Source organism: Vombatus ursinus, unplaced genomic scaffold, assembly GCF_900497805.2.
Source record: "Vombatus ursinus unplaced genomic scaffold, bare-nosed wombat genome assembly UNPS02014818.1, whole genome shotgun sequence".
NCBI classification, from domain to species: Eukaryota; Metazoa; Chordata; class Mammalia; order Diprotodontia; family Vombatidae; genus Vombatus; species Vombatus ursinus.
The window spans coordinates 60,758,165-60,784,497 of record NW_020954596.1 but is presented as its reverse complement, the minus strand read 5'-3'; the positions used below and the strand labels follow the sequence as shown (position 1 = coordinate 60,784,497).

Sequence of the window (26,333 nt, the reverse complement as noted above, 5' to 3'; positions counted from 1 at the left end):
AGATTGTAGTGTTATTGTGGTAGGAGAATTAGGGGAAGTTATAATACCACAGCTTTCTATTAATGTTAACATTTCTTAGGGGCAGCTAGGTGGCGCAGTGGATAGAGCACCAGCCCTGAAGTCAGGAGGACCTGATTTCAAATCCAGCCTCAGACCAAACGCTTGACACTGTGTGAACCTGGGCAAGTCACTTAACCCCAATTGCCTAAAAAAAAAAACAAAAAAAACCCCCACATTTCTTGTAAGTCAATGTTGTGAGCAGGAGGAAGGCTAACTGTGGTCACTATATAATCAGTCTTCTTCCCTTCCCTAGGAGATGTCTCAGCTCAGAGCTAGTAATTACAGGCACCCTGCCTAATAAGCATCCCTTAAACAACCAATAGTTAATCCTGCCTATTAATGTTTATATTACTCATTAGATACTCTTTTGTAAACCTCTACAAGATAATTTGCACAGAAAACCCACCAGATGTTCTTACAACTATTTTTATTTACATCATTTCCATATTACATTTAATATTCGCTATAGAGAAAATATACATACAGTATTTTACTTTTTAATTTGGTAATTCAGCATTGTCAAATATTGACCATTACTGTATATTGTGAGTTTCCAACCCAATTTTTTAAAAAGTGGGCCAGGAAAACAAAAGTCCTATGAATTGCTTACTGTTAAATAGCAGTGAAATCAGCTGTTTATAATGTTTTATCCAAAAAGCCTAATTTCTAAAAAGACTGCTAGCTTGGGGTAGAAATGCCAGTATTTCGGAAATATTTTTTCAATATTTTCCTGAGTCATACACATTCAGTTATATCCTATTATTAATACTTGGACAATCTTAATTGTGAACACACTCAAAAATGAAGCTATTCAGTTTACCAGATGGTATCCAAAAGAAAGAGTTACTATCAGTGAGTTAGTACCAAATGCCAGAACACTGGTTCTAGGTACAGGATGGAAGGAAGGCAGGACTGGGAGGGAAAAAAAATACCACCATTCATATTTAACAATGAACCCATCTAAAAAAAATTCTACATTGCAGATAGAATCATTGGTTATCCTTTTTCATGTAAAACTGCCATCTTATAGTGGGCTAAACTCACAAATCAATGCTATAAAATAAAATACAGCATTTTTCATAGTCGCTATTAACATACACTATGTACAAAAAGATAGGCAACACCCCATCTTATACTCTAAATACAAATGGAGAGGACTCTTATTAAAAACCATAGTCTGGACTTATAAATAATGCAGAGAAGGCAAATGCCAAGAAGACGATTCCTCCTATGATCGTAACTGGAAGAGAAAATGGGAAAATGGTTAGAGTTCTTGCCTTTGTTTTACTGTAGAAAGACCATATACTAAATGATGACTCAGGTAGCTGTGTTCACCTATGGTTTCATCCCCACAAAACTGCATGTAACAATAAAAGATTAAAAAATAAACTGGAACTATTAGAGAGATTCTACTTAAAATCACAAGGTTGAAAGTGCTCAGTTGTAACAATGCTTTGAAAAACTAATGTAATATTTGACTACCACTAAAAATCCCTGACATTTTAAGTTTGGGAGTTTTCAAAGTGCTTCTTTTGTTTGATCCATGCAATGGCCTTGAGAGGCGGAGGCAGAACAAATGGGAACATCACCATTTTATAAGTGAGGAAATTAAAGCTTAGCCAAGGTCCCATCTCTACCCACTCCCAGTGCTCTTTCCACTGAACTCTCATGGGGCTACTCTTGAAACGGCCTTGCAAACCTTCCAGTATGACACAGATGTGAGTTTTTATTTAACTAACCATTATGGTAACCCAGCCTATTTTAAAGAAGGCAATGTATAGTCCAGTGAATTATGTGGAGAGAGTAGGGCAGGCCAACCGCAGGATACTATTTAGTAACAGTAAGCAGTTTTTTGGGTATTTAGCATGACAAGCTTAGAAAACAAAATCAGTTGATGAGATATTCATGAATTTAAAAATGAGAAAATTAAACTACAAATGAGAAGGTTAAATTGCTATAAAAGCTAATGCTGAATATTAACTGGATGAGCTCAACATTTTCTAACCATAAGGACCAAGTCCACTTAAAGGGTGACTATTTGGAAAATTTTTTGTTCCTCTAAGAACTGTTCTCAGAAGCAGGTACCTGCTATGCTAATCAATAGCTTTGCTCCCTATTATAGTCCCGTCCCCCATCTGAAAATAAAGGCAAACAATGCGTAGCCTCAGTTTTGTGATTTAAAATAGCTCTATAAACCAATTAGGGACTCACCAGTCCTAACAGATATTTTTTGTGCTATCATTCTTCCTCCAATTACTGCCAGTCCAGTGCATAAGCAATGTCCCACTGTTCCACCTACTGCCACACCATAAGGGTCCTGAAAAGAAACACACAGTTACCATTAATATAAAAATAAGGCTAAAATAACAGCTTATGAGGAAAGATTGTTAGTAAGCCTTAAAAAATTAAGCCAAAACCAAAAAGGCAAAAGGATTTTTAGGAACGAAGATAAGGACAGATTATTTTTTTTTTTTTTTGTGGTAGTCAATTAGTGTTGTCTGACGCTTTGTGACTCCATTTGAGATTTTCCTAGCAAAGACAGTGAAGTGGTTTGCCATTTCCTTCTCCAGCTCATTTTACAGAAGAGGAAACTGAGGCAAACAGTTAACTGACTTGCCCAGGGTCATACATTGTCTGAGGTTGAATTTGAAATCAGGTCCTCCTGATTCCACGCCCAAAATTCTATCCAGCTTGCCACCTCGCTGCCCAAAGGCAAATGAATAACCTACATATTATTAATACATTTATGAAAAGTATTAAGGCTGCTAGAATGAAGTGGGTAATGGTTATGTAAACATGTCCAGGAGCCAGAAATTCTAATCCCCCCAAAAGCCAAGACACATGAGCCTCTAGGGGCAGACAATGCTATCGAGTATATGTGAAACACAAAATAGATAAAAGGTAATCTTTGAGGGGAAAGCCAAGAAAGGCCTTAAGGCGGGGCTTGAGCTGAGTCTTAAAGGCAAATCACTCAGGATTCCAAGCGGTGGAAGTGAGAAGGGGAAGCATTGCAGGCATGAGAGCCAATGAAAAGGCATGGAGGCAGGAGATGGAGTATCATGTGTGAGAACATACACATGATGGAGGGGAGTAATGTGTAAGAAGGCTGAAACGGTAAGATGAAGTTAGATTGCGAAGAGCTTTAAAGCCCAAATAGAGGAGTTTCTATTTAATCTTCCATGTAAGAGAATTTATTGAGAGGGGACTTGGGGCAGAGGGTGGGGAGTGACAGACCTGTGCTTTAGGTAAGCACTCTGATGGTCATGTGGAGGAAGAACTATTGCCACAGCCTGCCCAGGTAAGAGATGTTGAAGAGATAGAAGCAAAATTTGGCAACTTATCTAGTGAGAATTTTTTCAGGATGAGAGAAACTTGGGTGTATTTGTAGTCATCAAAGAAGAAATCAGTAGATAGGGACAGAGTGAAGATGAGAGAAATTAAGAGATGATATGGGCTCAGTTTGCTCGATCTCTCACTAATTTATATGACCACGAGTAGGTCATTTTCTGGACCTCAGTTTCTATCTATTCAATGAGGGATATAAGACTAGATGATCTCTTCAGTGCTAGCCAGATCTATGACTTACCTCAGGAAAATTTCAAATAAGGTGAAATGTAATGCAGTAGGTAATTCAGAAATGCTATATAGTCTCAGGTTTTTCAAGGAACTTAAGTGGTCATATTTTAGAAAGGGAAGAGTGCCAAAATGGAAGTGATTCTGAGGACCTTTGAGATTATCTCACTGCAGGGATCTCAAAGGCTTACTAAAAATCCTTTCTGCAACATCCGTAGAAAAGTAGGTCATCCAGCCTCTGCTTGAAGACCTTCAGTAGTGCTGAAGTGATTATCTCAAAAGCAGTCCATTTCACTTTTGGATAATTCCAATTATGAACGTTTGTCTTTTCATCAAGCCTAAAATGCAGCTTTTACCCATGGCTACTATTTTTTGCAGAACAAGTCTAATCTCTCCCCATATGACAGCTATTCACATTCTTGAAGACAGCTAGCTTTCATGTGTCCTCTCCCACCCCATTATTCTCTTCTTTAGGTCAGACACATCTGGTCTTTAAATTTTAATGATTTTCCTTTTAAAAAAAAATGAAACCTGGATTTAAATCAGGCTTCACATCAAGCTCTTTGCTACTGACTACCTGGGTGACTTTAGGCAGCTATAAATCCTAACTATAATTAAACTTTTGACTCCATGAACCTCTGGGACAGTTCTAAATTCTACCAACTCCAGATCTTTGCTGATATAAATACCTGTACTAAGTCTTTCAGCAAACACTGAAAAGAAAAGTATTTTAATGAAAAGTTATTTGGGTTCTCTAATGAAATTATTTTTCAGCTATCCTTTTTTATAATGAAGAATCACACCTTTAATGCAAGAATTGTAGTTCCAGTAAACTTTGGAAACTTTAAGCCTTCTTAATGTTTCTGCAGTACTTTTAATTTCCAACCTAAAGATTTTTACTGTTTCAGTATAGACTTACAAATAAAAGTCCAATCTAAAGACTTTTTTTTCTCATTAGTATTCCTTGCCCAAGTGATAGAAGCAAATGAATTATTCATTTAGTAAGATAAGGCACAGGTTTGAAAAATAACAATATTCTACTACAGCCTATGCCCAAATCAAACTTCAAATGAATATGGTTAGGAGAAAACATTAAACGCATCTGGTGATAGCATTACATAGTATAATATTTATTTAGAAATAAGGCTCAAAAGTTTAAAAATATGGTCACTTTTAAGTACTTCCTTCTCTATGCTGAGCAATACTTAACAGTGACAGGAAATGCTTACAACTCGGGGGAAATGAGCTTAAATTTTTACTCCAGTCAATGGATAATAAGGATAATGATAGGGCCTGAACTTGTGGTTTCACTAGTATAGGAAGGGGAAGGGCACCTTCTCTGAAATTCACAGCCTTCGTTGCCTAGAGCAGAAAAGTTGAACACAATGCCCACTCCTCAATGCAGTGCCAAACAGATTAAAATAATTTGGAAATTTTTTTGAAGTATGAAGAAACATAATGAAACATAGATAATATTAATATGTGGTTTTCTAGGCCAGTATGAGGCCTGCAGGGATCCTTATGTAAGGTTTAGTGGCCTCATTTTTATTTGAGTTTGACACTTCGGCCTAGATCTGAGAGGTTAAGAAATTTATCCAGGGTCACACAGTCAGTATATAGCAGAGGTGAGGGTCAGCTATCTAACCATGATTATAACCGCCAAGAAAATAACGTGAAGAAATTTGGAACTATAAAAGTAATAATGTGAATCTAATTTCTATAGGCAAAATGCCTCAAGTACTAAATTATAGCCACAACATTTAGTACCTTTCAAAGTCAAGAAAGGATATTCAAACTACCCTCATTTGATTCTGGACTTCAAGAAAATACATTTCATACTGTTAACATGGAAACAAAGTCTTAATGGGATATGGAATATAAGCATTATGTCCTAGCTTTATCTCATGTCACCTGCAAATTTTCTAATTAATATATTACATTTTTTTCCATAAATATTTAATTTCCTCAATTACATGTACAAACAATTTTTAACATTTGTTTTTTAAATTTTTTGAGTTCTAAATTCTCATTCTCCCCTCTCCTCCCCGAGATGGTTAGCAATTTGACAAAGGTTACCCATGTGCAATCATGGAAAACATTTCCGTGTCAGTCATATCACCTACATTTTAGAGATAACATTGAGTCACAGATTTACAATTGACTGTTTAGGAATCTGGGGTCCAGAGAGGTTAGCGGGTCACAAAGTGGCAGAGGCATGTTGTTCAGTTGTATCTGACTCTTCGTGACCCCACTTGGGGTTTTCTTGGCAAAAATACCAGAGTGGTTTGTTACTTCCTTCTCCAGCTCATTTTATAGATGAAGAAACTGAGACAAACAGGGTTAAGTGACTTGCCCAGGTTCACATGGTAAGTGTCTGAGGCTGGATTTGAACTTGAGTCCTCTGACTCTAGACCTGGTGCACTATCCACTGTATCGCCTAGCTACCTGGTACCTAGACAGAGGCATGATCTGAACCCAAATCCAGAACTCATTCAGTTCTACTAGGCTGCCTTACCCAGGCATGTTAAGCATCTTCCCAATTTCTTGGTAAAAGGGACTAGCAGATGACCTGTTATCAGTGACTTTACAAGCAAATACAAAAAGGCTCGTAACACTAATGCATTGTTGGTGGAGCTGTGACTTGGTCCAGCCATTCTGGAAAGCAATCCAGAACTGTATATCTAAAGTAACTAAACTGTATGTGTCCTTTAACCCAACTATGCCCCTACTAGGCCTATGCCCCAAAGAGATTTTTAAAAAGAGGAAAAGGACACAGGTATACAAAAATAATAAGAGTAGCACGTCTCATGGTAGCCCCAAACTGAAAACTATGGGAATGTCCTCCTGTTGGGGAACACCTAAACAACTGTGGTATATGAACATAAAATATGATTGCTCCACAAGGAATCACAAAATGGATAGTTTCCGAGGAAACTGCAAAGATTTTATGATCTGATACTGAATAAAGGGCCAAACTAAGAGAACAATTTATACAATAACAGCATTACAGAGAAAAACAACTTGGAAAGTCTTTCTAATTCTGAATATGGACATGGCCAATGTGGGGATTTATTTCGCTAGATTTTGCACATTTAATGTTATTGTTTGGGGGCTGGGTGGGTGGTGGGAGTGAAGAGAGAATTTAAAAAGAAAGAAAAGATAAGGGCTCAGGGCCATTGGACATTAAATAAAGTGGAAAAAAATTCTCTGAGCTGTTAAGAAAAGCTATCAACTTCTCTGTTGACTATGTAAAGGTATAAATAAAGGTATCAAATAATCCTCCTTAAACCTGGAAGGAATAAAATTACCATTAATGGGGCATTCTGACAGCGAGCTGGCGGATTTCCCCAAGTTCAAATCTGGTCTTAGACACTAGCTGTGTGAACCTGGGCAAGTCATACAACCCTGTTTGCCTCAGTTTTCTCATCTATAAAATGAGCTAGGGAAGGAAATTACAAATCACTCTAGTATCTTTGCCAAGAAAACTCCAAATGGGGTCACAAAGAGTGGGACATGACTGAAACAACTGAACAACAATGGGCATTCAAACTGGTTATCATTTAATAAGGCTTTAGCCAGTTATATTACTTAACTGTAGCCTTTTGAAATAACTTAATTTAGCCTATACAATATTACCTACCTCACAGTGGGGAACCTCTAGCCCAAGGCTTAACTCTGTTATTCCAACAACTGTCTTTTGCTGCATCTCCGCTTCCTCCCTTGCCCCTCCCCTTTAGTAACTATAATATGAAACTAAAATGATTTATCATACTTGTTTTAAGCAACTGAAGAGTTTTACATTCCCAGTTCTTGACCTTAAAAAGAAAACACATTAAAAAACCAACCAGCAATATTCCTAAATTAAGTTGCTTTTTCTTATGTGGAACTTTCAAGTCTGTGGTCCTTAACAGCAAAGATTCTCCACTCTGATATGAAAGTACCAAAATCTCAAAGTAGCAAAATCAGCTGAATGTTGTAGAGTATATATACACATTCTACATCAGAGGTGTCATACACAGCCCACAGTCAGCAAGCAACATTCCAACACTGAGTACAGGAACCACATTAAAATGTAATTGGCAAAAATTTAAAAAAATAATTAAAAATAAAGTAAAACACACATAATATTAACTTGTGGTTTTCTAAGTCAATATGTGCATTTGGGCACATATGTTCCATTTAGTGGCTACGCTTCTATATGATTTTGACACCACTGCTCCAGTAGTGCTTATATATTGTAATGACATTATAAATAAGCAACTTCTACACAAACATCTTGATTTGCTTTATTATTTTAAACTATTTTCTTTTGTTTGTTATTATAAATTAAGACATGACCAGAAAGCATGGGAAAGGACAAATACCAAGCCTAAATTTATAAGTGTAAAAACATCTTTTTCAGCTTAATTTAGGAAGCCTTTCCATATAAATGAAGGGTCAGATGGTCCCAGGCACATAGAACAACATGAAATAAAACATGGATCTGAGAGCATGTTTGATGGCTAAGATGAAGGGAAATGACCAGGAAAATAAAGTAAGCCTGCTTTTCTGAAGTGCTTTCCATACATTATCTAACTGGGTAATGGATAAACTAAAAAGGCTCCTCTTTCACAAAAGAAAATGGCTACATAAACCAAGGACAATTTTGAGAAAAAGAGGGATTTAATCAGAGAATTCTCCAAAAAAGATAATATCATAATGACATTTTAGAAAAACTGGAAGTTGAAGCAATATAATCAGTAAAGACAATAGAAGTCCAGGCATTCCAAACAATACCCGAATGAATGATGTGGCTGTAGGAATTAAGAAGGAGTATAGTAGATTATTACACCTAGAACAAGGTGTCCGGCATATAAGTCAAACATAAGCAATATATAAAAGCAATCAAATATCACTCACCTCTCTTGCTGCCAAAACAATTGTAGTTAGTTGAGAGCGATCACCCCATTCTGCCAAGAATGTTAAAGTAAGAGCTTGAACAAAAATAGGAGAAATAAAATGGAGCCACTTTTTCTGAGGTATGGTTGTGCTTGTACCAGTCTCAATATCTCCTGGCCCATTTAAGAGTTTGGTTCTTTGAAGCTTAAAAAAAAAAAAAAGTCATGATATAGAAGCACTCAAATCCCCAAAGTGAAGCAAAATATTTAAGAAGCCTTTATGTAAAGAAATACTTATATATTTACTGTCTGAAATGCCATAATCCTTCCTTAGTATTAAAATATTCACAACTACCTGCAGTTTTTTTCCCAAAGCTGAGTATTTGCGTTCCACAAGACATTAAAAATAATATTCCATCTTAACAAATGTCAAATGAGTTAAACAATCAACATAATATTTTTAAAAATTTAATTCAGAGCAAGAAGTATCATTATTTTAGTGAAAATGATCAAGTGAATTAAGTTACACAAGCTAAAGTCACCCATTTGGGCTGTGTTTATAACTAGAATTCTAATCACCTTGTTTTTTACAAATTTGCTGGGTACCCACTACATGAGAGACGTTGTGTTTGGTGCTACCAATAAAAACAAGGATAAAAATAGCCTCCTTTCTAGAAGCCTGAAGGCTCAGGATTTCTAACTTTATAATTTTGTTTGAATATCAATAAAACGCTTCTCACCTCACACAGATGATCCTTTGGGCTCACATACATTTTGAGCTGGAAACCCACAGGATGGCATTTCTTCTTCTAACAAACATTCTGACCCAGCAAGAACCCTTGTTATAACCAGCCCTTGAAACAGTAACCGGGAAAAAAAAAGCTTTTTGTGTGTATGGGCATGTGTGCACAGTGTTTACATCTGTTACACACTGACCTAGCCACAGCTAAGACTCAGTATTGCGTTCTCAGTTCAGCATCTTACTGACCAAAATATTAAATACTGGGACTTACTTCTTCATCTTTTTTCTTTATTTCTGCTTGAACTTCTTCCAATTCCTCCTGACCCTCATCTGGACTCATCTTCAAGCCTTCCCTAAGCATTCTGATACCAAAAATTGCAAATAATGCAGTTGACACATAATATGTGTATACTCTGGGAATAACCGTGGTGGCATAGCCAAACAAAACTGAAAGAAAATAAAATTGTGTTGCACTTTAAAGCACTGAAAAAAATACTATCTTCTCTTCCTGCTTATAAAATATTTCTATGAAAAAATCATCATAAAAATTAGATCTACTTTTTACCAACTGACCTAACAGATTTACTTCATTTAATATTTTTAGCTTTAAATCTTAAAAACTGTGAAGTATTGGTTACTTGCCATAATTTATTTAAAAAATTTTTTTAACCCAGTTTACTTCAGAAATTCTATTACAAACCAATATTTGTGGCTATAGCCCACAAATATAGTTTACAAAAGTACTGATACTTATAGTGTGTGTTATCATATAATGTGATAAGTCCATTTATTAACACCATTTTGAGTCACTGGTAAAAGATGAAAATAAGAACTTGGCAAGAAGGTGGGCAGGAGTACAGTTTTAGGTTCTACAAAAAGTTTTCCATGCAAAGAAATGTAAGGAAACAGCAAGGAGATGCATCTTAATCATGCAACACAAACTAGTAATCTAAATTTGCTAATAGGAAGTAAACATATGCAAAATCCATGGGATGTAACAACTATACTTCATTTTTAGGGTAGATTACATACTTCTCAAAAGTTGCCTGAAAAGTAAATTTACACACTTGTATGTATAATTTTTTATACTGATTTCCATTGTAAAATTTGAAAGACAAAAAAAAGTCACACAAACACGAAACAAATTTGAAAATCACAGAGGAAGCTTTCATTTGTAAAAGGTAATGAAAAGCAAAATTTATCTATATTGAGAGTACCTACAGTCCTTGATCAATTATCATTCAGAAAAGTTCTTTCCATTTGAGCTCGTACCTATTTCTTTAGTTACTTTTTGTTGCCATTTCTGTTTGTTGTTCCAGTCATTTCAGTCTTGTCTGGCTCTTGGTGACACCATTGGGTGTTGCTGGCAAAAATGTTGGAGAGGTTTGCCATTTCCTTCTCTGACTCATTTTACATTTGAGGAAACTGAGGCAAACAGGGTTAAGTGACTTGCCCAGGGTCACACAGCTAATAAGTGGCTGATGCTGGATTTGAACTCAGGAAGGTAAGTCTTCCCAACTTCAGGCCTGGCACTCTGCCCACTGCGCCACGTCACTACCCCACCTCGCTACCCCTATTTCTGCTTTAATCTTATTTTATACATAGCTTACATCCTATCAATATCAACTAAGCAAGCACTTATTATGGGTCTCAGTGGCAGGCATTGTGCTAAGTAAGATATTAAGAGGGAAAAAAAAAAGTAAACTGGTTCCTTTCTCCAGGAGCTTATGTTTTAATGGGACGGAGCAGAAGAGAAACCCACAGATTTAACTCCTGTCCTTACTCTGAGAAATGTGACAAACAGCAGTTATGTTCAAAGGAGTTCAGAGCAAAGTAACCAACAAAGTCAGAGCTATTCTATTTAAGTGTTTCTCCCCTGCCCCGGTGAGTTCTCAAGGCTGCCTTGCCCACATTCTGCATGATGGGATGGATGACCACAGCCCTGACCAGGGAGTAAGAAGCAGGTTCTAGCCCAGCTCAGTCACTAACTGGAAACTTGGGTCAATCTGCTTCATCTTTTTGACCCTCAGATTCCACATGTAAAACAAAAGAGCTTGATAACATTTACCTTTGTAGCCCCCCCAGCACATCTAAAATTCTGATTCTCCTTAAATATAAGTTCAAAAATTTTTTCCAACTAAATGGCTTTGGGATTACTTACCAGTTGGGATTATCTACATTTCTTTTTTTAATTATGTAAATAATCAAGTTACCTTATTTGAAAACCAATTATAAAATTATGAACACTCAAAATAAGTTCTTGTCATATTTTTAAAATGTATGCCTGTAATTTCATCTGTGTAGTGAATTCTCAGTAGGGACATTTACTGTACCAATGTAGATCCACACTTGCTTGTAAGGAGCTCAGAGAGCTGCCTGAAGCATGAAACAGAGGCAGACCTCAAGCACAAGTGTTTCTGATTCCAAGACTCAAAATGTTACAATTTTGAAAGATGCTGATCCCTTTTATTTCTGGCATAATCAATTACAAGTCTGAATGACAGGGAATGGATATGTGATTTTACTGGTACAGGGCACTCCTGGATGAGCAAACTCCTTCAAACAAGGCAAGTAAGCACTTTCTCTGCAAGCCATAGCCTCAGAGAGCTGTGTGAGCAGAGGGATCAAACGTGGGGCCTTGGTCGTCCTGAGTGCAAAGGGAGCCAGATTAAAATGTAACTGGTAAATAAAAATACAAAAAAAGAGATAATATAACATTTTTAAATAACTATGTCAATATGTGGCCCACAGGGATCCTCTGTGAGGCTCAGCGGCCACTGCTTCTACACCACTCACAGGTACCGTGTCCAGGGTCACAAAGCCACAAAGTCAATGTCAGAAGTGGAGCTGGAACCCGGGCCTTCCTAACTCTGAAACCAGTTTTTTATCCCTCCATCACTGCCTCTTTTTGAGAGGGAAAAAAACACTGAATAAAAGGCCAGTTCAACAGGGAGATTATTAACCAGAAATTTGATGGGTATTTCCTTTAAAACTTCCCCAGTACAATAACAGATGACCGAGAGGCACAAGATTCTGAAATACATTTTAAATCAAAAATTAAAGTTCTATTATTGTGTATTTTATATAAAAATGCAGCTAAACAGAACACTCTATTTCTTAAGCAAAATAAATAAGAATTTTTCCCAATAGCTTAACAGAATACAATGAATTTAAAGTCACTGACTTCTCAGCCAGTAATCCATTTTGTCCCCAATGTTATTCAACAGGAAATATGCAATTCTCTTTTGTGGAAACTTTGGAAAATTTTAGAAATTAATCAGATTTATCCAGATTGAAATAAGGAAAAGCAGGATTACAGCAAAAACAGTGCAGTAAGTTAATAGGATAGTGACTCAAATGGCTGAATTAGGAAAGCTAGAAATTATGCAAAATTAGTTTTCAAGTAGTACATAACGAATAAGTTCCCTAATTTATAAATTCTGACAGTAAATTTCTGAGTATAATTTCTATTATAAACCTCCAACTTCAATCTGTTTAAGATTTAAACGTAAACAATCTAAACATTGTTTTGATTGTCCAGTAAATAAACACATATGCACACTGTCCTACCTCCCCCACCCCCCCAAAGAATGGAAACTTGTGTAATAAACTTGAAAGCATAAGTACTTACCAGATAAACATGTCATTAGGCCCAGGGCCAACATAGCACCTGCTAGCACAGTCAAACGGTTATATCGCATTGCCATGATGGCAGCTATAAAGAATGTCTTATCCCCTAATTCAGAAACAATAATAACTGATATGGCAGCCACAAATGCATGGATAAATCCCAAATTAGTTTGGCCAGCGGGATCCTCATTATTGATGTGAATAGGGGAAGCTGGTATAGGTCCTTTCTGTAACAGAAAAACAAAATTGTTTTTTTTTTAAATAAAAATATGACTTCAACAATAGATGCTGAAAAAGTCATTGACAAAGTACAACATTCACTTATATTTGAAAATCCCACAAAGAGGAAAAATCATCTTTTTTTAACATAATGAAAAAGTTGATATCTAAAACAAACAAACAGATTTATCTGCAATGGGAAGCAGAAGTTTTCCTTATAAATACAGGAGTAAACAAAGGACACCCCTTTTTCTCACTGTTGTTTGACTTAATTTTAGAAATACTAGCCAAAGCAATAAGACTAAAGCAAGAAATTTAAGGCATAAACATAGACAAAAAAGGAGACAAAATTATCTCTATTTCCTGATATGTCATTTTACACAGAGAATCAACAAGGAAACTAAATGAGACAGTTAACTTTTTCAGTAAAGTAGAAATATACAAAATACACAAAAACAGCAGTTCTATACAGCAATAATAAAACCAAAGAGAAAAGAATAGTAAAAGAGCTCCCATTAAAAATAACTACAAAATGCATAAAATATCTTGGAGTCAACTACCGAGGCACATTCAAAACTTGTATCAACACAGTTACAAAACACTCTTTAAAGAAGTTAAGAACTTAGATAGCTGGAAGTGGTATTAATTTTTTATGGTTGGGCTGAGTCAATATAAAATGCCACAAAAATGACAATACTATCAAAATTGATTTTCAGGTATTCTGCTATACCAACCAAATTACCAAGAGGATTCTTTAAAGAGCTAAACAAAATAAAATTCGCTTGAAGGAAGAGAAAGTCTAAAATCTCAGAATAAATAATTTTTTTTTGAAGTAATCAATCAACATGTATTAAGTGCTAATTATTTGCCAGGCACTATGAAAGGTTAAAAAAAAAAAAGGTCCACCCCTCATGGGGTACACAATCTAAGCAGGGCGATACGATGTAAATAACTAGGTCTGTGTACACACACACACACACACACACACACACACACACACACACACACACACACACACACACACACACACACACACACACAGAGTAGATGAAAGTAATCTGAAAGAAGAAGGCATTAGCAGCTGGGGGGATGGGGAAAGGCCTCCTATAGAAGGTAGAATTTGAGCTAAGCCTTGCCAGGGAAATTGTGCACACGTTGTACTTAGCGCTACTCAGTTTTTGTGAACTATTTTACCCTCTTTTTTTCCTTCTTGGTTATAAGACAGAAATGGTTCTCTGAGACAGGGAAGAGAGGGAGGACTCCTATTATCAACCAGAGAAGAACTCCATGTTTAAAAAGAACTGCTGGTGGACAGCTAGGTGGCATAGTGCATAGAACACCGGCCCTGAAGTCAGGAGGACCTGAGTTCAAATCTGGCCTCAGACCAAACACTTGACACTTACTAACTGTGTGACCCTGGGCAAGTCACTTAACCCCAATTGCCTAAAACAAAAAAACAAAAAACAAAAAAAAAGAACTGCTGGGAACAATAATGCTTTTTGGCAGAAATTAGGTAATTAATTTCTCTATTTCAGATAAACTTCTTATACCACATACTATAATAAGTTCAAAATGGATGATTGATCTGAATATTTAAGTTTACACATAAACAAAATTTGAAAAGAATCTGATCAGGTACCTTTCACAACTATGGATATACAGAAAGAATTTTTAACCAAACAATGGATGGAAGATATCACAAAAGATAATTTTGATCACATCAAGTTAAAAGCTTTTGTTTTTGGTACAAAAAAATTTATATTAAATCTCTCTGATAAACAATATAGATACAGATATATGAAACTAACAAAAATATAAAACCAAAAGCCATTCTCCAGTGAATGAATGGTCAAAGGATATACACTCCATTTTCCATCAACTGCTCTGTTTGGTTTTGACTCCCTGGAACATCTTCCCCCAAAGCCTTCCTTTACAGAGGGCTCTGAACTTGACAATCAACTTTCCATTTTCCATCAGTGGCTCTGCCTCTTCACCAGGTACCCCCTGGTGGGTACAAAGAACACAAGGAAGGAAGACTATCTCTGCTTTCAAAGAAGGCATAGTCTAATAGAGGGAAAACAGGGCATATAGTGGAGTGGGTAGCCCTGAAGAAATGTTTTGCTAGTGTTAATTGATTTGTTTTCAAAGTTAAGAGTAGGAAGGAGAAAAGATACATAAATCTCATGCATAAAGATGGCTGGGAAGCAGAGTGGTAGGTCTGGGTCCAGGCTACAAATGATGAATGCTCATCAATGAGGAGAGAAGACTGAGAGTCCCAGGTTGGAGGTGGGGGCTGGAGCACAGGAGCAGCGTAGCATAAAGATGAGTCAAAGGAATTTAAATGTCCATACCAAGAAATTCCCCCTAAAGGGCACATTACCCAAAGAGGTTAAAGAAAGGCAGAAAGGCCCCATGTATACCAAAATATTCATAGCTGTAGATTTTTGTGGTAGAATCTTTCAGACATTCCTATCCCCTTGATAAAACAGCAAATATTGTCATTTCTTGATAATGTTTTCTCAGATTGACTTTTTCTTCTGTATTCCTATTGCTACCACCCTAGTCCATTCTCTCCTTTCTTCAAGCCAGAATTAATGCTAGACTCTTAACTGGACTCCACGCTTCCAATTTCTCCTCTCCAAACTCTCCACTCCATACTATGGATCACCAGCAGATTTCTTTCTTTTTTTTTTTCCAGCAGATTTCTAAAACATTAATTTCATCATTATTCTCCTACTTAAAAACCTACCACTCCCTATTATTACAATAAATCCAAATTTCTCTGCCTATTTTTAAATGTTATCTCTATAATGTGATCATACCATTCTGCCTTGCTTCAATGTATTCTCATGGATGAATGCAGATGCCAATCCTTACATTTCTGATCATTCTGTATGATTCTTGTCCATATTCCCCCATAGATCCTTCTGAGGACCTATCCAACATGCTTGCTCTTAATGCTTTTTTTTCATTTATTCATTCACAGCCATCCACCTATTATTCTTCACTCCTGTGTGAAGTGCCCACCTTTTTTTTTTTTTTTTTTAACACCTATACTTTACGGCCCTTTTTGAATTCAGTCATCACTGGCCATATGCCGCAGCCTAATTATTCTAACTATCCATGTCTCCACTGCCCTTAGGATCACTCACAACTACTGAACCCCCCCCCCAAAAAAAGGGAGGGGGGAGGTGCGGCTGTGTTTTGATCTTTAAAATCATTTCAGAAAACTTCTATAGGTCTTAAAGGCATCCATTTTAGTAACACACAACCTTGCAGTGTTATTTTAACTTTCATACATGTCTCTCCTACTAGATATTAAAATCCTAGGAGACAAAAATATTGTCTTAGACTCTTTGTGTATCTTCCTCATCAACTAACACAGCATTTTGAACATAGCAGCAGCTAAAACACATAATGAATGATTTACAAAAGTATTATTATTATATATTATTATATTATATTATATATTATTATGTAATTATAATTCATGAGAGAAATTTATAGGAAACTGAAACCTTGAACTATCAAATTTTTTAAAATCTCAATTCTGAAAAATCAAATCCTTAAGTCTTCTTAAAACATGGACTGTTGGTCAAAAGTCATTTCTTTATCTAATACAAAGTAAATTTAAGCATGAATTAAATGTTTGTATGTGGAAATTTACCACATTCACAGAAATCTCTCTGATAATTCAACTCGGTAAACATTTATTAAAAACCCACTGTGTGCATAGCACTCTGTGGGGTGCTGGAGAAATGGGCAACAAACAAAAAACAAACAAACAAAAAAACCGAAATGATAGACTTAAGAGTTGAAAGGGACCTTAATAGCCACCTAGTTCATCCCAGACCTGAAAGGAATATCTACTATATAACATACTTGACCGGTGGTCATCTAACCTTTGCCTGAAGTCTTCCAAGGTGGGGGAACACACTACCTTTTTAAGGCAGCCCATTCGATTTTTGTATACTTTAATGTTAAAAGGTTTTTCCTGATATCAAACCTAGATTTGCCTCTGTAGTTTCAACCCAATGAGCCTGGTTCTGCCCTCTGGGGAAAGCCTAATTCTTTTAGACTTATACATACAGTCCTTCAAACATTCAGTTATTATGTCTTCTCATATCTCCTACCTCCACCCCTCCCCCCCAAGAATCACAAGTCAGTTAATAATTATTAAGCACTTACTGTGTGCCAGGTACTGTGCACAAGTGACAAGGTATACCCCCTCACCCCAAAAGGGGCAAAAAACAGTTCCTGCCCTCAAAGTACAGGATAAATTGGAGATAATCTCAGAGAGAAGGCAGTAGGATTAAAGAGGTCAAGGGACAGTTTCTTGCAGAACATGAGAGTTTAGTTGAGGCCTGAAGGAAGCCAGAGGAGCCAAGATGCAGAGCTGAAAAGGAAAATAATTTCAGGCACAGGGGATAGTGAATGAAAATGACTGGAGTTGGGAGATGGAATGACATGTTTGAGGAACAGCAAGGAGGCCAGTGTCATCAGATGGAAGAGTATGGAGAGAAGAGTAAAGTAGAAGAAGTCTAAAAAGGTAGTAGGAAGGGGCCAAAAGTCTTAGGAAAAAAAAAAAACCAACCTTTTTCAGAAGTCTGAGGAAAGCCAAAGTTGTCTTGTCTCAAAGAAAAACATAGCCAAGTTCTTCAACTGATTCATGACATAAACTCAAGGCCCTCCAGATGAGGTCTGACGAGGGCCAAGAACAGTGGTACTAATACCTTTCTATCCTCCTCAATCCAATCCAAAATTGAATAAGCTTTTTTGGCTGCTACATCACAGTGCTGACTCACGCTGAGTCTGTAGTCAACTAAACCTCTAGTTCTTTTTCAGAACTACTGTTTAACCATGTCTCCATCTGGTCTTTGTGAAGTTGATTTTTTTGTACCCTAGCATAAGACTTTACATTTAGACCTACTGAACTGCCCCTAATTAGATTCATGCCAATGCTCTTACTTCATCAAAATAATTTTCAATCATGATTCCATTGCCCAGTATTAGTTATCTCTTATAGCTCTGTATCATCGGAAACTTAATAAGCATACCATCTCTGGCATTATCAAAATCATTGATAAGAAATGTTAAAAAAAGCACAGGCCTAAGTACAGATCCATGGGTTCCAGCCCTTAAAAAGCTAACATTCTTCTAAGGAGATGCCATTCTTAACAACTATAACAAGATGAAATTTATATAACATTCTAAAACTTGCAAAGCATTTCACATAAATGATCTCATGGGATGGCCACAACACTGTCAGGGAGGCGCTACAAGTACTGCTAACCCTGTTTTACTATCCAGGAGATAAGCTTAGGATAGGCTTAGCAGTTAAATGACTTGCCTATGGTCACAAAACTAATGGGGATGGGTGCAGTAGGCTTGAAAGCTAGATTTTCCAGAGTCCAAGCCCATGACATCAGGATCAGTCTCAAGAGTTAAATAATGGGGTAATAATAAGAGCTCATATTTGCACAGTACTTTAGGGTTTGCCAAACACTTTACATATGGTATCTTATTAGATCCCGGGACAATCCTGTGAGGCAACGTTGATTATTATCCCTGTTTTACATATAAGGAAACAAGACTCAGACAGGTTCAATGACTGGACACTGGTCACACAGCTAGTAAGAATCAGGGTGTGATTTGAGTGCTCCAGATTCCCAGGCCAGCAATCCTTTGCAGTATTAGCTTATAAGGAAATTAGAAAAGGGAGAAGAAATTAACAACTAGGACAATAAGGGAAAGCTACACATTAGGAGTAACACCTGAGCTGGACCTTAAAGAAGGTAAAGATTTTAACAGATGAGAGAGCATTCCAGGCAGGGGGGGACAGCATATGTAAACACACCAAGGCAGGTGATGACGAGTCAAATTCAGGGCACACCTCAACAATCCAGTTTAGCTGGAATATAGAGTACATGAAAGGTGATAATGTGTGAGATAAGCAAGTTGGACCATAATATAGCGGGCCTCAACTGCAAGGCTTTGAATGTGTATCATATACTTAGTGGAACAGGGAGCCACTGAAAATTTTGAAGTATAACAGTATGACCCATACCTTAAAAAGATTATTTTGGCAGCTATGTGAAAATGAAGAGGAGAGAGACTGACAGCAGAGAGCTCAATTAGGAAGTCAAGGTTAACAGGCCTGAAATAGAGTAGTGATTTGGTAGAGAAGACAAAGGAAAAAGAATTGACGGACTTTGTGGTTTAAAAAAAAGAGAGAGGAGAGAATTTACTCTGGAGTCAAAAGCTGCTGTTATTCAGTCACATCCAACTCTTCGTGTGACCTTATTCAGGTTTTTCCCAGCAAAGATACTGGAGCGGTTTACCACTTCTTTCTGCTTATTTTACAGATGAAGAAACTGAGGCTAACAGGGTTAACTGACTTGCCCAGGGTCACACTTGGAGCAAGTGTAGGAGGCCAAATTGAACTCTTCTTCCTGACTCCAGGCCTGGTGCTCTATCCATGACATCATCCAGGCTCGATATCAGGAAAAACCTTTTAACAATTAAAGTATACAATGGAGCCAAAAGACCTGGGTTCAGATAATCCCCGATACTTACTGTGACTGTTCACAAGTCACTGATCCTCCTGAGTTTTCTCCTCTGTAAAATAATTTTGAGACCTGGAGAAGATGAAATATTAAATTCTTCTCCAACTCTAAATCTCCATAGGTATGGGGAATATGTGGAATATGGGAAATAAAAGTCCAGGTCAAACTTAAGTGCCTAGGGTGGTAGCACCTTCAACAGAAATAGGAAGACATTTCCTTAAATTAAATCCAAAGAAGCTGCCTTCATAACTAATGCAAGCTCTGTCAAGATTTTAAAGAAGAATCTTTACATGTGTCTACCATAAGTCTGACTTTTTATACTAAATAAAGCATGGGAGATGTCGTGATGGCACGCTGGGCAGAGACGGCTGAGCTGGCCCCTAGGTCTCTACCTCGTACTCTCATCCTCTATTCTTGTTCAGAGCCACAGTTAAGAGGATTTATAGGCCCCCTGGCTTTAAACAGGAAAGGGATCTTTAAAACCATCTAGTCCATTCAATTCATTTTGAAGATTAGAAAATCAGACTAGAGAGGTGAAATAACTTGCCCAATATCACAGATAAAAAGCAGCAGAGCTGACCAGCCTGCCTCTTCTCCTGGCTCCCTCCTCCTCCTCCCCTCCTCAACCAGTCAGAAGATTCTTCTCCATCCCAGCCCAAGCGGGAGTAAATCTCCACTTTCATTAAGCCAACTAAACATTCAGAGGCATTCACTGGGAAAACATGGGGAAAGGAAACAGAATTCTATATAAATTACAAAGCAACAGACTTACCCAATTCCCGGTTACAAACTGTCCTACCATACAAGTTAGAAACTCCACTCAAGTCCTTCTCCAATGCCTAAATCTAAGACAGAACTGACCCAGGTTTCTTGAAGGCAATGCCAGCAGAGTACAACCATTTAAACAAAATCAAAGGACTCTCAGCACCAGAGCTATGTGACTGCTTCCCAGGGCCACAGCCTCATTCGGATAGGCTTGTCCCTAGGCTGGCTTCAGAGTGATGAATTTTTTGGTGACAACTCTTAAGGATCATCTATTAAGTTGGAGATAGGTTGTAATTTTCATCAGTACTCTCACTAGAAAAAATTACTTGATCCTTAAAGCACAAGTATCTTTACCTATACACTGAGCAGATGTAAAAATAACTCCCAATGGTTTTAAGCACAGAAACCCATACCCAACTTTGGTAAGAAAAGTTCAGTTTTAAGTATCCTACTATTTAAAAGGATGTACTGTATACTGTTTCTAAGCAAATTACCAAGCTGAAATAACTTTCTCATATTTCACAACATATATAATAGACAATGGGGATATTTAATCATATTAACATTTATTTGCGTTGTAGGTGATTAAAAAAAAAAGTAGATGATACTTTCAGGGCACCAAACACGAAACATATCTGATACAGCAATGGCGAAAAATAATGTGAGATTGATGATGTAACATTAAATGTAAGTAATTTAATTAGTAGTAAATTAACAAGTAATTTTAAAATAGAAGTGTTATTTTAAAATAGAGAAGAAATTAGGATAAATTCCTATATAAAAAATACTGTGGAAAAACCTGCCAAAGTCTCAAAAGATTCATCTCCCCTCTTTTCCAGTTTTAAAAAGAAAAAAAAGGTGGCTTATCCTTAAAATAATTTTTATAAGAGACAGGATACCTGGACTCTGGTTTCAGTTCTATTGATGTGACTTAAGGCTATGCACATTTTCTTTTTTTTTTTTAATATCTTTTTTCCCCACTTACATGTAAAAACAATTAATATTCTTTTTTTTACTTTCAGTTTCAAATTCTTTCTCTCTTTCTATCCTCTCTTCCCTCATGAAGAAGGCAAGCAATAGGTTACACATGTGCAGTCATGGAAAGCATATTTCCATATTGGTCATGTTGCACATTATTCTCTAATCAACCACATGACAACTGACCCTACTTCTAACTCAGAAATATCAATGTAAACATTATATGGAAGATAACTTGAAAAGTTTCAAAGAAAGGGAAGTATTGCTGTTTTTCAAAATTACAACTGACTAGTAATAAACTTTCATCAAGCAACTACTTATCACAGAGACAACTAATAACTTAAGGAACTAATAGGGATGGGGCACCTGTGACCCCGAAGCCACATGTGGCCCTATAGATCCTCCAGCACAGCACTTTGACTGAACCCAAACTTCACAGAACAAATCTCCTTAATAAAAGGATTTGTTCTGTAAAACTTGAACTCAGTCAAAAGGCCACAAGGGAGGACTTAAAGGCCACAGGTTCCTCACCCCACTCGGCACGTTAGTCCCAATCCAGTGAAAACTACAAGTATTTAAAAAAGGATATAACTGCAGCAGTTCCTGGTCCTCAGAAAGTGGAAGGACAGAGTTGGAAGACAGAAACATGCTAAGGGCTAGGTTAATTTGTCAGTGGACTAGAACCATTCTTTTCAAATTATGTTTGCTTTAACTATTTTTAATAAGAAAATATGCTGGTATTTCTTGGATCTGTAGGAACTTTACTTTGCAAGCAAATCACCTCAAGCTTTTTGAGAACCCATAAGAGTATCATTATTCACAAATATATAAATCAAAGGATACTAAATTTTCCTCTTGTTGATTCAATGTGCTGGTTAAAAGTTTTGTTTTGTTTACAATGTTTAGCAGCAATTGGTCTTTAAAACAGTTTGATTTTCCTAGGTTTGAACTACTGTATCACTTAACACCAGCAAAGCACTGCAACAAAAACTGACTTTTCCAGATAAGGTTACTTTTATATTTAGCTTCTCCAAGTAGATAATGATTCAAATCTAGAGCAGAAACTATTTCATCCAATCAACAGCTACTTATTGAGTGCCTACTATAAAATAGTACAGTACTGTGGAAAGAGCCCTGAAAAAGGAACGAGATTCTAGTCCCAGTGTTCTATTAATTAGCTGAAGGATCTGGGGATGAATTACATTATCTCTCTAGTCCTTCATTTTTAAACTTAATTCAATGAATATTAAGTAGGTGGCTACCATGTACTGTGATATGATAGTCTTTATCCTCTAAGAATTCATATTTTACTAGGGAGGCAGGATATATACACAATACAAAATATATACAAAGTAAATTAATAAATTGGGGGAGTGGGCTATAAAAGTTCTTCTGTAGTATTTCAGCTAAGCCTTAAATGGAATCAGGAATTTTAAGGGGCAGGTGTTAGGAGGCAGGGCATTCCAAGGAAGGTGAGGGTGGGGGGCAGCCTGGACAAAGGCCCAGAGGCAGGCAATGGAATGGTATGCTAGGGGAGAAGTAAGAAAGGTGTCTAGCCTCCACCCCACCCCCAAGAGATTACTTACAATTAATTCTGTAGAAGTAGAGAATAAAAAGTGTCTCAGGTCATGCCAAATAAGGGAAGAGAGAACATAAAGGAAAAAGCAGTCAAGAATCAAATGCAACAAAGAAGTAAAAAAAAAAAGGATTGGTTTGGGTAATTAGGTTACTGGCAACTTTCAAATGGTCATTTTCAGTCAAGTAGTGCAAAGAGAAGTCAGATTAGCAAGATCTGAAAAGTGAATAGGTATTAATGAAGTGGAAGAAGCCAATATAGATGACACCAAAGTTTGGGTCTGAAGTAAGGAGAGAGAAGGGATGGCAAACTTAACTGGCTGAAAGGTTGAAGGAGTATTTTAAGATAGGAGAGACTGGCGCATGGTTGCAGACAGAAGAAAAAGAGCAACTGGGGAAGGATTTATAGAGACTTGCAGTAAGATTGAAGGGAGGTAGAAGGAGCAGCTGGCTATGGTGAAGTATCACCTCCTCTAAGATAGGATAGGATGAGATTGAGATAATAGACAAAATTTCTTAGGAATGGAAGAGTTGAGTTTAGGTATGGAGCTCATGCTGTATTGCTTTGATCATCTCAGTAAAAAACAAGGAAATGAGAAAAAGACCTGGGTTCTAGTTCCAGTGCTACTAACTAAATGAGTGACTAAGTGATTTACCAGGATCTCTATTTTTCTTTTTCTTTTTTTTTTGGAGGGGGGAGTGGAGGGGCAGCAGCAGGTATGGGAAGCTTTATGAGTCTTCTGAGTTTAGATAGGGTAAGAATGTGCTGCTGCCTTTATGAATTTTAGGAAAGACTTTATGGGCGGCAATTGAGTAGGCCCAAGAAAGTTGGTTGGTAACATTTATTAAGCTCCCAGTACACACCAAGGCACTATGCTAAGCACTGGGAATACAAAACGGCAAAAAGCTCACCATCTAATGAAAAACAGGTAGATTTTTAATAAGTAAAGATTTGGGGAAAGAGGTGTTATGGAAATGGAAGAAGTGTATTCTAGGTGAACAAAAGCAGAAATCTGAAAGCTCAAGATATAATGCACAGTGTACAAATGGGCAGTGTTGAGATAAAGCCTGGAAAAATACACTGAAAGTAGGCTGCAGACAGCCTTGAATGCCAGGCTGAAGAACCTGAATTTTATTTACCAAGGAACCAGTAAAGGGGAAGTGAGTGGAAGAATGATCCAATCCAGTGTTGAGCTTTAGGAATCTGGCAATGGATGGACTGAAGGGCGGGTGCACAGACTGCTTAGCCTGTTAGGACACCACTTCAATAGTACTGGAGAGGGGGTACAGACCTGAATTAGGGAATGGGGGTGGGGGGAAGAAGCCGGCAAAGAAAGGATCTCGGAGACGTCAAGGAACAAGGCTGACTTACAACAGATGTTCAGAGAAGGACTGAGACTGCTGACAACTTTTAAAACGTGGATAACAAGTGATAGTGTCATTAACATAAGTATGGAAGTGAATCTTCAATTTAATTAGGTGAAAACTTTTTGGTTTAAATCGTCAAGATCACAAGCACATGAATCTGTGTAAACGATTAGAGTTTCCGTAGCCTAACATCGCTGCGCGTTAAGTTAAACCAGTTCTTCTCGAGTTCCTAAAGAAGTACTTATTATGATCAAAGGATATTAAAGAGTTGTTGCTCACAATCCACAACTGCCACGCACACGTACACGTTAGGCGCACATGCCCCCGGGGATGCTGGCAGGGAGGAGGGCAGGACTCGCTTCGGACTCCCATACTTACACACACTTTAGAGGCTCTGAGCCAAACAGAACTGAAGTTCTGATCTTTCATTAGGTGGGCTGAGATGCGTATTTAATGTTTTTCGGACCCGAAAACGTCGCCCTCACCCAGCCCTTCCCTGTCATTCCCTCCCCCATGCTACCCCTTCCTGCTGGCTGCTTCTCCCCCGGCAGCATCCCAGCCTCCCTTGCTTTACCTGGGCAGGGCCCCCCCGCCCCCCCGCATCGAGACGTCCCCAGGTGAGTGCCGAGGGGCAGGGGGCACACGCCGATCCCCAGGAAAGAAGGACTCTCCGCCGGGAAGGGAGGAGTACGACTGCCCCCGCTCCTAGGCCAAAGGGGCGCTCCGCCCGCCTCCCCTCTCCCCGGGGGCTCTCAGCGCCCACCCGCTGGCAGGCCCCGGGCCTGGCCCAGTCTCACCTCGGCGCGGGCCGCCTCGGGCCCCTGAGCCTCGGCCGGCTGCGGCTGCAGCTGCTGAAGAGGTGCCGGGGGCTCCTTGTTCCGGCTGCCGGCGTCTTCCTCGGGCACGGCTTGGACCCCGAGCAGGGTCAGCAGTAGCAACAGCAGCAGCAGCGGCGGCGATGGGAGAAGCAGCGGCTGAGGAGACCCCCGACGGCCCCCCAGCGCCGCCATCCCGCCGGCCGAGAGAGCCGACGCACCAGGAGGGCGAGGAGAAGGAAGTGGGGCAGGAAACCTGCGGCCCGGGCAGCCGCGAGACTGCGCAGGCGCGCCCGGCTAGAGCGAGGCCGGCGCCATCCGGGTGAGGAGCCGGGAAGAGGAGGAAGGAGGCTGGGAGGAGGAGCGCGGGGGAGGGGAGAGGGAGCGAAACTGACTTGGGAGAGCCGGAGGACCAGAAGGCGACTCCCGAGGCCAAGCGCGCCTAACAGTCTAGAGGCACAACTCGAGCGCCGACTCCGCCCGCAGCAACGCACGCGGCCCCAGCCCCGGGGCCGGCCGCCCATTGGCCGGGGCGGCGCCCTGGCGTCATGACGTCGCGCAGCCAGGTTCAGGTGCGTCCCGAGCCCTCCTCCAATTGGCCTCGCACCCGACCGCCCAACTTGGTCACCGGGCAGGTGGCTGGGAAGGATACCTTTGCCCATCCCTCCTTCTTGTCCCCCGCCCCCATCCCCTTGCAGTGGAATCCACCTGGAACTCTTCCTCTCCAAGGCCAGCATCTGCTCCGCTCCATTCTTCTGCATTTTTATGAATCTGGCCAGCCTCCATTCTCATTATCACCTAATTACCTAATCCGTAATTGTTTTAGTAAGTACCCTGGTGAGGTGGTAGTAGCACTAATTTTCACCACTTGCCCTCCCTCCCTTCCCCAGCACTGATTCATTCGTTGATTAATGAATTCATAGTGTATTATTAAAGTACTACTTACATGCATAGCGCCTAGAACAGGAAAGAATAAACTAGACACAGTTGTGGAATGTATGAGCATGACATACAAATAAAATGACACATGACATACCTATAACCTAGGCACCGACTTAAGTGCTTTGTGAGGTCTGGGTAAGGAATTTTAGTTACTCAATACTTAGTAACTTTAGTCAGGATCATTGACAGCTTAAAGAGGGAAAAGACCTCAGTCTGAACATTC

The 26,333-nt window shown here is 38.6% G+C and overlaps 1 protein-coding gene across 1 annotated transcript; it reads right to left on the bottom strand.

Annotated features, from left to right (window-relative positions):
• Window positions 1-470: 470 nt before the first annotated feature.
• Window positions 471-25,378, bottom strand: TMEM165 (transmembrane protein 165). Its single transcript, XM_027836660.1, has 6 exons — window positions 25,151-25,378; window positions 12,884-13,109; window positions 9,524-9,699; window positions 8,533-8,715; window positions 2,272-2,377; window positions 471-1,300 (listed from the first exon to the last, which is right to left on the bottom strand). Exons 1-6 carry the CDS (start codon window positions 25,361-25,363, stop codon window positions 1,224-1,226), a joined length of 981 nt encoding a protein of 326 aa, XP_027692461.1. The 5' UTR covers window positions 25,364-25,378; the 3' UTR covers window positions 471-1,223.
• Between the last annotated feature and the right edge of the window lie 955 nt (window positions 25,379-26,333).

Bases quoted from the DNA above. Each gene is read 5' to 3' on its own strand.
- TMEM165 (XM_027836660.1), bottom strand. From the start codon at position 25,363: ATGGCGGCGCTGGGGGGCCGTCGGGGGTCTCCTCAGCCGCTGCTTCTC. The intron at 9,700-12,883 runs GTAAGTACTTAT...ATTTTCTTTCAG, and splicing joins CCTAATGACATGTTTATCTG to TTTTGTTTGGCTATGCCACC. The intron at 8,716-9,523 runs GTAAGTCCCAGT...TTTTTTTTTAAG, and splicing joins TAAAGAAAAAAGATGAAGAA to CTTCAAAGAACCAAACTCTT.